At 29.0% G+C, this 14,509-nt stretch overlaps 1 protein-coding gene and 1 long non-coding RNA gene across 2 annotated transcripts in view; both read left to right on the plus strand.

Annotated features, from left to right (window-relative positions):
- The window catches only part of LOC107013893 (ornithine decarboxylase-like), a 14,510-nt gene extending 3,807 nt beyond the window's left edge, over nucleotides 1–10,703 (plus strand). Inside the window, exon 2 of the mRNA XM_027916002.1 lies at nucleotides 10,197–10,703. Within this exon, the coding sequence (XP_027771803.1) occupies nucleotides 10,197–10,399 (203 nt within the window). The 3' untranslated portion in view covers nucleotides 10,400–10,703. The remainder of the gene's footprint in view (nucleotides 1–10,196) is intronic.
- LOC114076583 lies at nucleotides 5,926–6,740 on the plus strand. Its single transcript, XR_003577638.1, has 2 exons — nucleotides 5,926–6,377; nucleotides 6,484–6,740. It is a non-coding gene; the product is annotated as an uncharacterized LOC114076583 (long non-coding RNA).
- Nucleotides 10,704–14,509: the final 3,806 nt, after the last annotated feature.

Below are 14,509 nucleotides of genomic sequence, written 5' to 3' on the forward strand. Positions count from 1 at the left end.
TTTATAATAATATTAATATATCCATTGTAATCTCATAATAGGGGTCGCAAGAAGGTAGAGTCTATATATATCATTTACCTACCTACCGTTGAGTAAATAGAATCCTAATCAGAGACAATTTGGAGCTAGGATTTGAGGTTTATCGGTTCTTGGATAGCAATCTCAAACTAATATATTGAAAGAATATTTAGATAGCTTATGAAGAGCCCCTTGCCAGTTGCAGTACCATCAGATGCTACTCCAAATCAAAAATCAAAACTACCAGTTACAGTAAACAAAGGCGGATCTAGGATTTGAAGGTCGGGGGTGCCACAACATTCAAGTAAGATAAAAGGACTGGTTGCTTTAATTTTGGGTTACAAGTCGATCAAATGTGCCTATAGTAATATTTTCTTTTTGATATTATGTGATCAGAAATAACTAAACAATTTAATTTTGATAAACTGCTAAAATTTCAAAAATATTATTATGTGTTCAGTTACAAAGAGCTTTAAAGATCGATAACATTAAGTTTAAGTCTTGTATCCACCTCTTTTACTTAAAATGTATTTTCTTGAACTTTAAATAATTTTATACTTTGAACTACTGCTTCCGTCTTATTTAGTTGATCATTATTTTTAAAAAAAATAGTTGTTCTATATTAATTGACCGTCTTACTAAATCAAGAAAGTATTAATTAATATTTTTATGTATTACTCTTACAGTTAATTCTTATTAAAACTGTTCACATTTGTTATATAAATTTCATAAAAGGTTTTTAAGGGGTAAATTAGTAAAATTATCTTCTTATTTATAATTTTTTAAGCACCATGCAAAATGAAAAGTGATAAACTAATAAATATAAATAAAATATATTCATTATTTTGCATTTAATTGTACTACTTAATTAAACTAATAAAACATGAATAAAGAAAATGCATGTGGGTGTCTTAGATTGATAGTAATATACATGTGAGTAATAGAATTACTTGTTTAATGAAGTCAAAGAATAATGAGTGTGAACGTCATGCTAAATTGATATGCCCTTTCTCCGTCCATCATTATTTATTTATTTTTATTTTTTGTCCGCTATTAATAAAACATACTTTTTAAGAAATATTCTCTTTATTTCATACTAATTGAATTTTTTAAAGTATTTTTATTTTTCAAATTAATTTAATTATTCAATTTTCAAAATTACTTTTAAAGTGTCGTTCCAATTTTACCCTTCAATAAAATTACTATACCGTTTACTATTCTTAATCATTCTATCAACTTAATGAACAACTGTTATTAACCAAAAAAGTATATGCCACATGGGTTTTAAAACACAAAGCACTTAATTTTATTTTATCCTAAGGTGCCAATATCATTATTTTATATCTAATAAAATAAACAGAAAAAAAAAGCAATCATCACGAGATGCTCGTGAATGTATGCAATTTTATTAACAGCGATGATATGCTATCCACGTTTGTTAAAGTACCAGATAATTATTTTTTAAAATACTCGTTAGCAAAATGAATTTTATTAATAGCGATGGTATTTATTTCTCATGGGCTATGTCTTCTTCATTATTAAAGTTCACACGTTTTTTCACATGTGACTATTCTCTACCAAATAATTTATTAGTACGTATATCCTAGACACTTAAACTTGTATAAATTTAAACAAGTAGACATTTTGGTCCTACGTGGCACAACACACGCAGGATAAAAAATGACATGTAGGATAAAAAATGACATGTAGAATGTCATGCAAGACATGCGTGTCTATTTGTTCAACTTTATACAAGTTAAAGTATCTATTTATGCACACCCAAAATTGAAGGGCATAAATGTGATTTGAAGCCAAGTTAAAGGACATATTTATGTATTATGTCTATTTATTTTTCAGGGGATATGTCTTCTTCATTATTGAAGTTCACACATTTCTTCACATGTGACTGTTTTCTACCCAATAATTTATTAGTACGTATATCATAGGTACACAAAAGGTACGTTTCTACTTAAACACAAGATCAAAAAAGTATTAATTAAAAATTTTCTATACTTACAGTTAATTCTTATTAAAAGTGTTTACTCCTTTGTTTATAAATTCAAAAAAAGTTTTTTAAGAGGTAAATTAGTAAAATAATTTTTTTATTTATAGTTTTTTAAGCACTATATAAAAAGAAAAGTGATAAGCTAAGTATAAAATAGAGAAAGTATGAAAAAGAAAGGCACAATAATGTATTTATTTTAAAATAAAAAAATTAATATATATATTTATTATCGATAAAAATTATTAATGATTATAAAGTGACTCAAAATATACTCATTATTTTACATTTAGTTGTACTACTTAAAATAAAACTAATAAAAATGAAGAAACTACACGTGGGTGTCTTGATTGATACTCCGGAGTCCGTACTGTTTAAGTATTAAATAGACTCGTAAATTTACATTTAATTGTACTATCAACGTGTTAAGGTATTAAATAATTTTTTAAAAAATTTTTGTTGTGAACCAAATCTTTATTAATAGCAATGATATTTACTTTTCAAGGAATATCTCTTCTTTATTATTGAAGTTCACACTCCTATAAGAAAAAAAAAAGAAGTTCACATGTTTCTTCACATGTGAATATTCTCTACCCAATAATTTATTACTACATATATCATAAGTAGAAATTATTATTTTTTTATTTGAGACCCACAAAAATAGACAAGAAAAAAAAAGGGGTCAATCTTCATAATTAATTGTTTGATATGTATTTTTGTGAGACAAGGACATATCTATTTTAATTATACGAGAAGTGAATCCTAAGTAAGTTTTAAATACGTCAATCTCTTTTGTAAGAATATGTCTCATTTTAATTCCTAATCTCATTTTTTGAAAAAAATTGAGGTATAAAAAATGTGATTCAAAATTAAAGATGAGAATTCAGATAACTAACCAATTCAACTATTAAGATTTCTCATTTTTGCCAATAAATTAGAACAACTGTTATAAAGTATTTGGCCTAAATTCCTTATATATTAGACCATATCATTATATGGTCCAAATCATAAGAAGCAGAACTACTAGTAAGATGTTCCATATGTTTTGGCTTCGTATCAATGATATTGAAACGTTAACATTCCATACATACATGGAGAAATGTCTCACGTCGCTATAAAATCATGAAAATCAATTTTATACAGTTGAATTTTTCTGGTACTGATAGTTAAAGAAGGATGATTTGATCTGAATTAATTATTTTAGCAAGTCGGATATGGAGCCACAAAAATTAATTTTGATTCAGAGGGTTTCAAATTTAATACTATATATTTGTCAATTTTAAAATTTAATCTCTCTGTTACACGAATCTCTCTTGTTGGTTCAGTGAATATTAATTTAATAATATTTATCAATTTTAAATTTAATGATCCATATTTATTTAAATAAAACAGACTTTAAATCGTGTATATTAAAAATCTTAACTCAGGTTAATTTATTCTTTCTCTTTCCATTTCTCTCCCAAACTACAAATACCATGATAGTTCAACCTATTAGTTATCTCTTTCGCTCTATCATATAACCCTCTCTGCTTTCTCTCGAAAAATCGATAGAAATAGACTTATTTTTGAATCTATTATAATTTTAATAATAGTTGGGGAAGTATATTTTCTATTGTTTTCAAAAAGTGACATCGTTAAAGGCAAAGCTTAATTTACAAGTGCATATGAAGGAAAAAATTGAATGGTGAAAGAGATAGAAGGTGAGTGAGATTCGTACGAATTATTATTAATTATTTCTTATTTATGACCAAAGTTTACTTGTAACCTATCTAATGTCATAAATAACATTTAATAAGGAATAAATCTTGTTCGTATATTGGTTACTTGATGTACGTACCAGATTAAATCATAACCTCTATAAATTGGTCCTCCCTCCCTCCATTAGGGTTACCACATATTATCTACATTAATTCCATCGCTGAAGGTTGTGTAATATAAAGTTAAGGCAAGGAGGTAGAAATCAATTTACAACTAATGCTTCTGCTTTTCTCTGTGATGATGTCTTCCTCATCAGTTTTGTACCCCTAACGATTTCTATGTAAGATTATTGTGTTCAAAATCCTGATATTATGTGATAAAGTATTGAATCTTACATGTGACAACAGAGCCTAGATTATTTGAACCGATAAATCTTCGTATATAAAACATGCATATTTAGAAAAATTTCACGGGGGATAGATCCAAAATTTTAAGTGAGGACGGTCTCAAAATTTTTCGCCATTACTGATAATATTTGGAAGGCTAATAGTAATTTTAAATTCGAATTTACAATACAGTATGTTGATGCAAAGTAGTGTTCAACTGACAATTGAGAAACTTTTTGCCTTAGCCAATAAATTGATGTCCTAATAAACTTTTACACGAGGATATTAAAATACTAAAACGCCATTACTTATAAATTTTTGTAAGTTATCTTATGATTTATTAAGAGCAAGGGTCAATGGTTAAACAAGTAATGCTTTGTTATCATTACTCGTGAAAAGTTTATAAGTAATGTTTGCAACCCCATAATGTATTAATTATGTTTTACTTTCGATTGTGCAATAAATTAAAGATGGTCGTTATACTAAACAATAAATAATATGTGTATTATGTTTCAATAGCTTGTTAGTCACCAAAGTTGTCAAACTAAAGAAATTAATGTCTACACATATCATGTTTATAATTATTTGATGCATGTAATATGTTTCTATAGTTTGTTAGTCACCAAAGTGGCCAAACTAAAATACTTAAAATTTTGCACATGCACAAAATTTTATGATATTACGCGTGTTTTGTATATTTATATAATTTGTTAGTCACCAAAGTGGCCAAACTAGAGAACTTAACGTCTACACATATAAATCACTTGATGCATGTATTATATTTCTACAGTTTGGTAGTCACCGAAGTGACCAAACTAAAATGTTTGAAATTATTCACATTGACAAAATTTTATGATGTTATGTGTGCTTTGTATCTATATAGTTTGTTAGTCACCAAAGTGATCAAACTAGAGAAAATTAACGTCCATGTTTATGATCACTTGATGAATCTATTATGAGTCTATAGTTCGTTAGTCACTAAGTGCTCAAACTAAAATGTTTAAAATTATTCACATGCACAAAATTTTGTGAGATTATGTATGCATTTATATTCATATAACTTGTTAGTCACCAAAGTGGCCAAACTAGTACGATTAAAAAAAAATATGCACTCATAAAATTGTCATTTATCTATGAAGGTTAATTAAATGCCTATATTGAAAAATAAATAGATAAATTGACTTTCACTATTGGTAGAACTTAAAAAAGTTTTAGCCAAAGGTGAATCTATCATTCTAAGAATAGTGAAAATTATGAGGTAAATTAATGTTTTTAGTCAAATATATATTATATATCCAAAGATGTCGTATATGTTTGATTGAAAATTATTCAATTACCTATTAAAAGTAAAATGACATTTAAATTATGATAATGTGTCGTAGTATCTACACAAAGGAGAATTACGGTATATTCATATCGCTTTACTGAATTCACATTATCTTTTTGATTTGTGAGCATGTATTTGTTTGCAGTTATTCTTCTTCATTCGCATGCTTCGTCTGTTACTGTGTTCAATGGATTGAACTTCTCTGAGTGACATGAACAAGTCCAGTTCTATTTAGGTGTTATGAATCTTGACTTGACTTTGCTGAATGTCAAACCTACTATCATTACTGATAAGAGCAGTGAGGCTGAGAAGTCTTTTCATAAATCATGGGAACGCTCTAACAGATTGAGTCTTATGTGTATGTGAATTACTGTTTCTAATAACATTAGGAGTACTATTCTACAAACAGAAAGTGCCAGAAAATACTTGAAGTTAGTGGGAAAACGTTTTTGTTCTGTTGATAAGTCTCTTGTTGGTACACTAATAGATGAACTCACGACCATGAAGTTTGATGGGTCGCGTAATATGCAAAATCATATCATCGAGATGACTACCATTGCAGCAAGACTCCGAACCTTAGCGATGAAAGTCGATGACACATTCTTGGTTTGGTTCATTCTGAACTCATTGCCTCTTGAGTATGGACCATTCCAAATTAACTATAACACTATTAAGGATAAGTGGGATGTTAGTGAAATTGTCCAGTATACTTACTCAAGAAGAGTCAAGACTTAAGAAACAAAGAGGTCATTCCATTAACCTCATGGGTCAAGAATCTGGTAAAGAACTTAAAGTAAAAGCCAGCAAGCTTAAGAAAAGGAAAGCACCTGCTAAAGTTCCACAGGATGCTCATAAGGAACTCAAGGCTGATGTACGTCATTTCTGTAAAAGGAAGGACACTGTCAGAGAGATTGCCTGAAATATAAAGTTTGATTTGAAAAGAAAGGTACGTTTAGTGCTTTTGTATGTTTCAAATAAAATTTAGTAGAAGTTCCTATTAAACTAGGTGGCTTGATTCTGGTGCAACTACTCATGTATCCACTATGTTGCAGGGATTCACTACGATCCAAACTACGAATACAAATAAAAATATTACTTGTTCATAGGAAATCGCATGAAGGCTAAAATTGAAGGCATAGGGACTTATCGTTTGAACTTGGAGACTGGACATCACCTTGATCTATTACAGACTCTTTATGTTCCTTCATTTTCTAGAAATTTGATTTCCCTTTCAAGACTTGATGTTTTTGGATTTGATTTTAAGTTTGGATATAGATGTTTCAATTTATATAAGAATATTATTTTTATAGTTCTGGTGTTCTTATTGATGGTTTATATTGATTGAAACTCAATAATAATTTTTCTAAATCCTACTTACTATTCATCAAAATGTCACTAAATGAAAGTTCTGCTTATTTGTGGCATAAACGTTTGAATTGTTATGTATCCAAAGAACGATTAAAAAGATTAGTAAAAAATTAAATTCTTATGAATTTGATGATTTTGATATGTGTTTGGATTGCATCAAAGGAAAGCAAACCAAACATACCAAGAAAGGGACCACAAGGAGCACCCAACGCTTGAAATAATACACACTGATATTTGTGGACCCTTTGATGTTCCATATTTAGGTGGAGAAAAGTATTTTTATCACCTTTATCGATGATTTTTAACATTATGAATTTATCTATTTGTTGAAATAAAAATATCAAGCAGGGAACACTTCGTTGAAAGACAATTGGATAGAAAAGTGAAAATCATAATTAGGTCAGATAGAGGTGGTGAATATTATGGAAATTGTAATGAATAAGAACAATGTCTAAGTCTATTTGCAAAATTCCTAGAGAATAATGAAGTTGGTGGGAGTGTTGAAGGCTAAAGTGTAGAAATTAATGAGGTAAGGATAAATATTTCATTGCCCATGAATGTACCTACTTCCACACCAATCACAAATGTTTTTCCTCTTGTTGAAGAACACTTTAACAATATTGAATAACATTTGGGTGAAACACTTCAAGAAGGAACTAACTCACAAGTATCTGGAGCAAATGAATCACAAACAATGCCATGAAGAAAATTGGTCATTATGTAATTTAGTTGCAAGAGTCAGATTTTGACATTGAATTTACAAAGATTCATTTTCACAAGCCACATAAAATAATGAGTCTGATAAATGAATTGATACCATGAATGAAGAGTTAAAATCCATGGAATACAACAAAGTCTGGGATCTTGTTCAATTACTAGAAAGTTCTAAATAGTCGAGTGTAGATGGGTCTTTAAGACCAAACGTGATTCAAATGGTAATATTAAAAGATATAAATCCCGACTTGTTGCCAAGGCATACACTCAAAAAAGAGGCATTGATTATAAAGAGACCTTTTCACTGGTATCAAAGAAAGACTCATTAAGTATTGTTTTGGTTTTTGTAGCTTATTGTGATTTAGAGTTACACCAAATGAATCTGAAAATTGTTTGTCATAATGTAAACCTCGCATGAGGATGTTTATATGGACCAACCAAAGGGTTTTGAAATTAAAGGAAAAGATCAAATAGTGTGTAAACTAAAGAAGTCAACATATGGATTCAAACAAGCCTCACGAAAATGGTATATAAAGTTTAATTATACCATGACATTTTTTGGATTGAAGGAAATTACCGTTGAGCTGTGTATATACCAAAAGATCAGCGAGAGTAAGCTTACATTTTTAGTCTTGTATGTTGATGACATTTTACTTGTTGCTAGTGATTTAGGCATAATTGCGTGATACAAATGAATTTCTCTATATGAACTTTGAAATGAAAGATACGAATGAGACATTTTATATGATAGGAATAGAAATATATTCCATGATAGTTCACAAGAATTATTGAGACTGTCTTAAAATGATTTTATCGAAAGAGTTCTAGAGAGATTTAACATGAACAGTTAATCATCATGAATAATTCATATTAAAAGGGGACAAATTTAATCTCATGTTATGTCCAAAGAATGATGTAGAACAAAAGGAAATGGTCTCAATTTCTTAATCTTCTATTACTGAAAGTTTGATGCATGTTCAAACTTGCACAAGACCGTATATTAGCTTTGTGATCAAAATGCTAGAAAGATATCAAAGTATCCTTTAAATTGATTACTAAAAACTGCAAAGAAAGTTTATGGCACATTATGAAGTCACAATTCATTCATTATGGCTGTGAAACTTTATTTCAGGACTTGGGGTTGTCGACACCATTATCAAGCCGCTGAAAATTTATTGTGATAATGCCGCAGCAGTATTCTTCTCCAAGATATAAGTACTCCAAATGTGTCAAACATATGGAATTAAAGTACTTTACTATCAAGGAAGAAATTTGGAAACAGAGAGTGTTACTTAAAAATATTAGAACTGATCTCATGATTGCAAATCTATTAACAAGCTTACAACCAAAGACATTTAAAAAATATGTTCAAAGAATGGGTCTTGGTTGTACTTATTATTGATACATCTATGATGTTTTTACACTATGAGCTCAAATTATGTGTTCTGATATACATTAACATCTTGTTTCTCATAATGGTGTACACATTATTATTTTTTTGAGAAATTACAAGATGAGTCTCTATGAGACATTATTGTGGACTGTAATGTTATATGTTTTTATAGCTTATGAACCTAATATGATAAGTTGCTAATGTAGTAGTATATGGAAGGAAGTATGTAGCTTAAAATTACGTACAACCAACATAACTCGCATTAGTAGTTTGTTATATTGTGGTATGCATGGTGGACATTATAGAAGAGATCTATTATATGCGCAACTAATGTTTATTAAATATAAATGATATATGGTTATCGGTCCAAGTGCGAGAATGTAAGAATTATTATTAATTATTCTTATTTATGGCCCAAGTTTATTTGTAACCCAAGTAACACCATAAATAATATTTAATAAGGAATAGATCTCCTCTGTACATTGGTTTTTGATGGACGTACCAGATTAAATCATACACATTATAAATTGACCCTCCCTCCATCCATTAGGGTTACCACATATTCTCTTCATTAATTACATGGTTGAAGGTTGTGGTAACATAAAGTTAGGGCAAGGAGATAGAAACTATTTACAACTAAAACTTCTACTTTTATCTGTGATGATGTCATCCTCATCAGATATGTACCCCTAACGATTTCTATGTAAGATTATCATGTTCAACATCGTGATAATATGTTATAAAGTATTTAATGTTAAAAGATTTGTTATGTATCTCAGATACATACAAATCTATTTGAATATAGTGTATCTAGAATAAATTGCAATTAGTTTTAACCTCGTATATCTCAAGATACATGTATCTTGACATATTTAGATGCATCAAATTTTGGCAATATTCATATATAATATTATAAATTAATATGTATTTAAATAATTAGGTTCTAAACTATTGAGATTTATGTATATTTCCAACTTAATTTCACAATGTCGATAATGGTGAAATTTGATGACATATTTAAACCTTTTATCCTGAAATAAAAGGATAATTATACTATATTATTGGATATTTGGATCGTCAAATCTAGCCAATTGATTTGCTTGCATGAGAACGTCTATTTTGGCTTTCTCGTACTTCATTGGAATATTTTAGTTATGGATAATATCATGTGGTCCCATCGCATAATGCATTAATGTCTACTCCTTTTGTCTACTTTTAATTGTCCTATTGTGTTTTTTTAAAGTCATTTGTTCGAGGAAATAGCTACTGTAGTAAACGAAGCAGTCCAAGATTTTTTCCCCGACCCTAATTTAAAAATAATTGCAGAGCCTGGGCGTTTCTTTCCTGAAACTGCTTTTACTTTGGTTACCCATGTGATTGGCAAAAGAGTTAGAGGAGAGAAAATAGAATATTGGATTGATGAGGGGGTTTATGGATCGTTTAGGCCAACACTGTACAACAGTTGCTTTGTGGTATCAAACCAATTTCAATGAAAGAATGTTGTGAAATACGCGAATCGACGATTTACGGACCAAGTTGTGACTGCCTTGATAAAGTGGCTGAGGACATAAAATTGCCGGAGCTTCAGTTGGATGATTTGATAGTGTTCTATAACATGGGTGCATATTCAAAATTTGTTGGAACAAAGTTCAATGGATTTGATATGTTATCCACACCTACCTATCTTGTTACCACCAATTCTACCTAAAACTTGGATCATCTACCTATGCTATGCTATGCTGCTTGTTTTCTATGATTAATTTGTTTCCAATCATTAATTTTGTATTATTGTGAGATTAGCATATCTCTATTTTATTAATTACAAGCTTATTTTACCAAATAATTATTTTTTAATTTGTCCACATTTAGTATTATACCTATTACTGCGTCCATTCTTCTTTTTGAATGGACTAACTCCTTAGCATTCGTTGCAAGTTATTATTAGTGCTTTTATATATATATATATATATATATGCTCATTGTCTTGTTCTTTTCCTTGATCTCCTCTTTTATTTTAGCTTTCCATACCTTTAAGTAATTAATATTGCTTCAATCTATTCAAGTTTATAATACTATTAATATATCCATTGTAATCTCATAATAGGGGTCGCAGGAAGGTAGAGTGTATATATATCATTTACCTACCTATCATTGAGTAAATAGAATCCTAATCAGAGACAATTTGGAGCTAGGATTTGAGGTTTATCGGTTCTTGGATAGCAATCTCAAACTAATATATTGAAAGAATATTTAGATAGCTTATGAAGAGCCCCTTGCCAGTTGCAGTACCATCAGATGCTACTCCAACTCAAAAATCAAAACTACCATTTCCAGTACCTAACAGAGGCAGATTTAACCTATAAATAACACTTTTTGATAAGCTGCTAAAATTTCAAAAACATTAGTATGTGTTCAATTACAAAGAGCATTAAAGATCGATAACATTAAGTTTAAGTCTTGTATCCACCACTGTTATTTAAAATGTATTTCTTGAACTTTAAACAATTTTATACTTTGAACTACTCTTTCCGTCTCATATTAGTTGATCATTATACAAAAAAAAATAAAATTAGTTGTTCTATATTAATTGACCACCTTACTAAATCAAGAAAGTATTAATTAAAATTTTTCTATATTACCCTTACAGTTAATTCTTATTAAAAGTGTTCACATTTCTTTATAAAATTCATATAAAAAGTTTTTTATGGAGTAAATTAGTAAAATTATCTTTTTATTTATAATTTCTTAAGCACCATGCAAAATGAAAAATGATAAACTAATAAGTATAAAAAATATATATTCATTATTTTGTATTCAATTGTACTACTTAATTAACCTAACAAGACATGAATAAAGAAAATGCATGTGGGTTTCTTAGATTGATATTCCGGAGTAATATACATGTGAGTAATAGCATACTAATTAAATTTTTTAAAATATTTTTTGTCCGCTATTAATGTAACACACTTTTTAAGAAATATTCTCTTTATTTCATACTAATTAAATTTTTTAAAATATTTTTATTTTTCAAATTAATTTAATTATTCAATTTTTAAAAAAGCACTTAGGTGTGATTCAGTCATCACGAGATGCTCGTGAATGTATGCAATAATATTTATTAACAGCGATAATATTTATTTCTCATGGATTATATCTTCTTATTGAAGTTCACACGTTTCTCCACATATGACTATTCTCTATCCAATAAATTATTAGTACGTAGATCATAGGTACAAAAGATTTTTTTTTTAAAATTTGAGATCCACAAAATAAACAAGAAAAAGAAAGGGGTCGATCTCCACTAATTAATTGTTTGATATGTATTTTTGTGAGACAAGGACATATCTATTTTAATTATACGAGAAGTGAACCCTAAGTAAGTTTTAGATACGTCAATCTCTCTTTTCCAAGAGCATGTCTCATTTTAATCCTTGATCTCATTTTTTGAAAAACTTTGGAGTAGAGAAAAAGGGGAAAGAAATTATTCAAATTAAAGGTCAGATAATCAACCAACTCAACTATTATGATTTCTCATTTTTACCTATAAATTGAAACAACTTGTATAAAGTGTTTGGCCTAAATTCCTTATATATTAGACCGTATCATATTATATGGTCCAAATTATAAGAGGCAGAATTACTAGCAAGATGTTCCATATGTTTTGGCTTCATATCAATGATATTGAAACCTCGACATATTCCATACAGGGAGAAATGTCCCACCATCGCTATAAAACCATCAAAATCAGCTTCATACGGTTGAATTTTTTTGATATTGATAGTTAAGAAAGGATAACCTGATCTGAATTAATTATTTTGGCGTAGCGGATCGGATATGGAGCTATAAAAATTAATTTCATTCAGAGGGTTTTAAAATATATATGAAGTAAAGACGTGAAAATTGCACAATAACTAAAAAGAGCGGGAAAGACAACAAAGGACAAAGTATAAAATAGTTTTGACAAACCATATCATCACGAGGCTCATAGTGAGGGTTGTCGGTTAGAGAAATTCTTCGATAAAGTAAAGTATATTTCAGTTCAGTGTTTGTCATTATTGCATCCTTGCTGCAAGAGCTTAAATGATTTTTCATCATGATTTATACTATATTTCAATTGATTTACCTTCAGAATTTTTGCTCAGTTATTTGTTATTCAACTAGATTACATACTCGTACATTCAATATACTGATGTTATTCGACCTGCAACTTTTTATTATGTAGATTCAGGCACTTAAAATCCTCAACAGGAGATCACTTCATCCGCTTGTCAGCTTTTGAGAGAGGCCTCCTTTGTAACATCTCGTCACTTAAAATAACTAAAGGATAAACTAAGAGACAGAATAATCATTTTTGGAAATAAATAAGGAAATCTGGAAAATTTTCAACTTTTAAAAGTGAGTTTTGGTCATTTTCAAATAGCGATAACTTCAAGCTCACGAAGATCTAGGGTGAGTTCTCTATATGGATGGAAATCTCTTGGGAAGATCTTTCCAACGGCGCCAAGTTTGTGAAATTTCGAGGTCGTATGAGAGAAATATGACTTTCGAAAGTTAGGCTGTTGGACTGAGGAAAGTCCAATCCGGATTTCAGCAAGGACAAAGTTGTCTTTTCACCCTAGTATTTCCTAATTCGTTTTAAGGATTATTTAGGGGTAAAAATAAAGTACCAATTCAGTTTTTTAAAAAATATTTTTTATTTTGATATAATTTTTTTAATTTTATGAGTATATATTGTTATTTTATATTTTAATTTCACATCGTTGATAATAGTAAGGTTTGATGACATATTTAAACTTTTCTCCTTAAATAAAATGATAATTATATTCTATAATGGGATATTTTAAACCTCAAATTTAGTCAATTGGTTTGCTGGCATGAGAACGTCTATTTTGGCTTCGTCGTACTTCATTGGAATATTTTTGTTATGGATAATTTCATGTGGTCCCAGCAAAATGCATTAATGTCTACTTCTTTAGTTTACTTTTAATTGTCGTGTTGTGTTTTTTTAAAAGTCAATTCGATTAATTTTTAAATTAAAATCAGATTACATTAATTTGATTTTCAAACAAAATAGCTATCCAAAAATTGTACAAAAAGTACTATAAATTGCAATTTTTTCATATCAAAATGATTAAAAAAAAATACATCATAAACATATTAGTCAAAGTTCTTATGATTTGACTCTCAAAAAAATTATGACAATTAAAATTGAAGGGAGAAAATATTATTATAGGTATATAGTGGCTTTTACGCCGATTAAAGATAGTGTTCGTAGCTTACTTGGAATAGTCTATCGGAAAGAGAGTAGATGTAAGTATTTGATTCAACAGTTTTATAACTAGCGATTCTATTTTGTTTGAGGCCATAGAGATTTGGTTTTTATGGTAATTCACTAAAAAAAATATTATCGAACTTTATTGAGTTAAAAAAAAAATATTGATCACAAAGACAATGGAATCTATTTAATTTTGAGAGAACTATTGAGAATATTTCTAAAAGTAGCGGAAGGCGAGCCGAGGTTGCTGGACCACCAGATTGTTGGACTCGCACTATAGAGGAGAAGATTTTATGTATTACAAAAAAGCAACTCGATCGAATCGTTG

The sequence above is a fragment of the Solanum pennellii genome, chromosome 3 (genome assembly GCF_001406875.1).
Source record: "Solanum pennellii chromosome 3, SPENNV200".
Lineage (NCBI taxonomy): Eukaryota > Viridiplantae > Streptophyta > Magnoliopsida > Solanales > Solanaceae > Solanum > Solanum pennellii.